General features: G+C 45.5%; 1 protein-coding gene across 1 annotated transcript; it reads left to right on the top strand.

The window, feature by feature from the left end:
* The first annotated feature begins 357 nt into the window (after nucleotides 1–357).
* Nucleotides 358–3,030, top strand: ZHX2 (zinc fingers and homeoboxes 2). The gene has a single exon (XM_008944458.1). It carries the CDS (start codon nucleotides 532–534, stop codon nucleotides 3,028–3,030), a length of 2,499 nt encoding a protein of 832 aa, XP_008942706.1. The 5' UTR covers nucleotides 358–531.
* Nucleotides 3,031–4,233: the final 1,203 nt, after the last annotated feature.

Raw genomic sequence — 4,233 nt, 5'->3', positions numbered from 1 at the left:
TAACAATTATTAGAACCTGCAGCTTCTATAAAAAGAGGCAGTATTTATAGCAGTATCTTCTTTCTTTGCCAGCTAAACACACTGAGGCTAGTGGAGATTAAAATCCCCTGTCTGTTCATCTTACTTGTTTCAAAGCCATTTTTCTCCTATGGCACACCTCATTGAGAATTACCCACTGCTTTTATTCTTTGTGGGGAGATTTTTGACTCTTAAGTTGATGACGGGGAGGAGAAAGAGTTCAGCATTGTCCAAAACGGCCTTGTAAATGTACATATCTTGAGCTGTGGCTTTCTGCTAAATATGTGGCTTATATATAGATCAGTGCTTAATGATGTGTGCTTTGTTTCACAGGTATCATGCAGCTGACAGGTCTGCTGGTGGAGCTGATGGTCATAGCTAGAGCAGAAAGTCTTCATTAAACAAAAGAGAGTAAAGTAATCCAGGAAGATTGTAGCGGTTTACAAGATCTATTGAGTTGATTGCTCAAAAAAATTCATCATTTGGGACGACAGCCTGCTGCCAGTGCCTACCATGGCTAGCAAAAGAAAGTCAACAACTCCCTGTATGGTACGAACTTCTGAAGTCATGGAGCAGGAAGGTGCCGAGGGCACAGAGGCTCCTAAAGAGAAGGGGGTTGGCGCACCACAGCAGGACTCTAAAAAAAATTGGCCTTCAGAAAGCTCGGTCAAAGACTGCGAAGTGGTTGAGGCAAAGCCCCCATCTGAAAATCAGTCTAAGAAGCCCCAGGGTGGTTATGAGTGTAAGTACTGCCCTTACTCAACACAAAACTTAAATGAGTTTACAGAGCATGTTGACACTCAGCATCCAAATGTCATTCTCAACCCCCTGTATGTCTGTGCTGAATGCAACTTCACAACCAAAAAATATGATTCTTTATCTGACCACAACACAAAATACCACCCTGGAGAGACTAACTTTAAACTGAAATTAATTAAACGCAATAATCAGACTGTTTTAGAGCAGTCCATTGAGACCACTGCTAATGATGTCACTGTCACAAGCGGTGGTCTAGAAAATACAGAGTGTGATGATTCACTTCATGGGGGAATTAGTGCAAGTAAAGCACCAGTGATGAAACCTGGAAAACCTAAAGGGGAAACCAAGAAGGGTCCAAAAAAGCCAGAAGAGGGAGTTCCAGAAAACCACGTGGATGGCACTCTCCCCCGCATCATAACTGAAGCCACTGAAGCTATTGCTTGTATCAACGGAGAACTTCTCCATGATGTGCTGGCCCACGTTATGCCCTCTGTGCAGCTGCCACCAAATATTAACCTTGTCCCCAAGGTCCCGGTACCTCTGAACAGTACCAAATACAACTCTGCACTGGACACTAATGCAACTATGATCAACTCTTTTAATAAATTTCCTTACCCAACACAAGCAGAGTTGTCATGGTTGACAGCAGCATCAAAACATCCAGAAGAACAAATCCGAATCTGGTTTGCTACACAACGTTTGAAGCATGGTATAAGTTGGTCTCCCGAAGAAGTGGAGGAGGCAAGAAAGAAGATGTTTAACGGTACTATCCAGGCAGTTCCCCAAACCATCACCGTCCTGCCAGCTCCTTTGGCAACTGCAAAAATGCCCCAGCCCATCATCCAGACAGCTTTGCCTTGTCAGATACTGGGCCAGACCGGTCTGGTGTTGACTCCTGTGTCAAATGGTTCAACCGTTTCCTGTTCACCAATTACACTTGCTGTTGCCCCGAACCAGGGGCAAAAGAGGACAATACAGACCTTATCAAGTGCTCCAGAGGCCAAGCGTCCTCATGTAGTTCAGGTGCCTGAGATTCCTGCCAAGCTGACTGCTGTGCCGCTGACGCCAGCCAGTGAGCGAAAAAAGACGAAGGAGCAGATAGCAGAGCTGAAGGCCAGTTTCATGGCAAGCCAGTTTCCTGATGATGCAGAAGTCTACCGACTGATAGAGGCAACGGGTCTCTCCAGGAGCGAGATCAAGAAATGGTTCAGTGACCACAGGTATAGAAGTCAGAGAGGCATTGTGCACCTCGCTGGTGATGCTCTAGGGAAAGATCAAATAGCACCTTCAGCTGGCCGACATGGCCGAACGTTTCACCCGTACACAGATTTTACTCACCAGAGATTCAGAGAAAAAACTCAAGAGCAGCTTAGGGCTCTTGAGGAGAGTTTCCTAAAGTGCTCTTTTCCTACTCAAGGAGAACTGGACAGGCTGCGAGTGGAGACTAAGCTGAGTAGGAGGGAGATAGATTCCTGGTTCTCTGAGCGAAGAAAGATAAGGGACAGCATGGAGCAAGCTGTCTTGGACTCAATGGGATCATACAGAAAAATTAAAGAACAAGGAACTCCCAACGGTGCAATAAACCAGGCAGAACTGCTGAGTAGCTCTCAGCTCCCTGGTGCTTTATCTGGGTCCTCCACCACATTGAAGAAAACCCAAGAACAGATTCATCTACTGAAAAGCACATTTGCAAGGACCCAGTGGCCATCGCCCCAGGAGTATGACCAGTTAGCATCTCAGACTGGGCTCACAAGAACTGAGATAGTTCGTTGGTTCAAGGAGAACCGATCTTCACTAAGAACAGGGTCACTTAAATGGATTGACCAGTACCAGCAGCAGTATGTTGTTGATGGTCATAATGAGCAAAGCCAGAAAAAGGGATCAAAACACGCTGAGAGTCCAAAGAATGATAATGAGGTGTCTCGGCAGCATTACCAGGAGCGTAAAAAACTGAACGAAGAGAATGGGGGGAAGCTAGTGGTGAGAGCAAAAAGAGACTGCGAACCACTGAAAGACTCCTTGTTGGGGAATCAAGCAGAGGGTACGGACAGGTTAGAGTGCAACAGCCACGATGGCCACGGCAGCGAGGAGAATGAGGAGCCAGCAGAGGTCAACTGGGTGGAGGTGACAGTGGGAGAGGATGATGTTGCATCAGACTGTACAGACAGCTGGAGCCAAACGGCACCCGAAGGCCAGGCAGAGCTGGTGGACTTTGACTCTGAAAGTATATCTGGAGACAATTCCCACGTATAGACAGGTAATGCTGATGGTGCCCTGTTTCTCTGAGCCCGCCTCTGTCTGGCTGTGCTTCCAGCATCCTGTAGCTCCTCTTCAGTATAAACCCCTGGAGCCCATCCCTGACGGATCCTTGTGCCTGCTGGATGCCTGAACAAAAGGGAGACCCATCCTGCTTGTAAATTAAAGCAACTGCATGGTAGGGGAGGGTTTAGTGCTCTTTGCATTGTTTCTTATCTCCTTGTGGGTCAAGTCCTGGAGAAGGGAGATTTTTATTTTATTTTATTTTGACAATAAGTGATTAAACCTTAGACTTTCCACTTATAAATAGCCTGTGTAACCTCTGCAGTTCTTGATACCTATAACATACCAGCTGAGCTAAGCAAAGAAATAGCAAGTAACATTAGTGGCTGATAGCCCCTCGCTAACAGATCATTGATCTCCCCTGAGTAGAGGTTGTGCCTGTTTTTGCACCTCGGGTCCTTCTTTTGCAGCATCCTGCCCTGCTCAGAAGAAAACAATCACTGGGGGAAGGGCCCCAGACAGAGATGCTTCTTTATGTGACAGTAAGCAAAAACCCAAACGTGGGGACTGAAGTAGCTCATGCAAATGTGGTCTGTGGCAGGTGAGAACAGCGTCCAACCTCCCTTTGTTCTGCTTGCTGATTCTAGAGGCTTAGGAAATGCCCCAGACTAAGCTGTGTGGGTGTTTTAGCAGCTCGTATTCACAGGATAGGGAATTTAAAAGCAAGCAGCAGGACCTTTCTTTAAGGGGATTTTATACAATCTTGCACAATGTTAAAGGAGGTGTTATTTGGAGACCTGAAGCCTGTTTCGGATAACAGTTGCACAGGTATAAATTGGAGGCAAGCACTGTCAGCATTTCTTGACTTGCGTGTTGAATGGAGTTCAATGGGTCTCTTAACGTTTTGTGCTCAGTAGAACTGAGTCTGTTTCCCAAACTGGAGTCTCCTTAAGCTAGAACTTACCCTACAGAAAGCTCAGCACCCTGCATTAACAACAACAGTGAAAGAGCACCTATTGTAAGTTAGTAGTTTTCTAGTGTCTAATAAGCATAATATACTTTTTCATTTAAAAAAAAAAAATGGAAATACAAAAGGCAGGACTGATAGAAGCCCCTCCATATCTGCACTTTTACTGTTGCAGCTGGCAGTATTTGAATAGATCTGCAATAATAATATATGATTATATATATATATAT

The sequence above is a fragment of the Merops nubicus genome, unplaced genomic scaffold, assembly GCF_000691845.1.
Source record: "Merops nubicus isolate BGI_N331 unplaced genomic scaffold, ASM69184v1 scaffold24777, whole genome shotgun sequence".
Classification (NCBI taxonomy): Eukaryota; Metazoa; Chordata; class Aves; order Coraciiformes; family Meropidae; genus Merops; species Merops nubicus.
The sequence above is the reverse complement of the archived record's forward strand: the minus strand, read 5'-3'. Positions and strand labels throughout refer to the sequence as shown.

Excerpts from the sequence above, each read along its gene's own strand:
- ZHX2 (XM_008944458.1), top strand. The coding sequence starts at position 532 with ATGGCTAGCAAAAGAAAGTCAACAACTCCCTGTATGGTACGAACTTCT.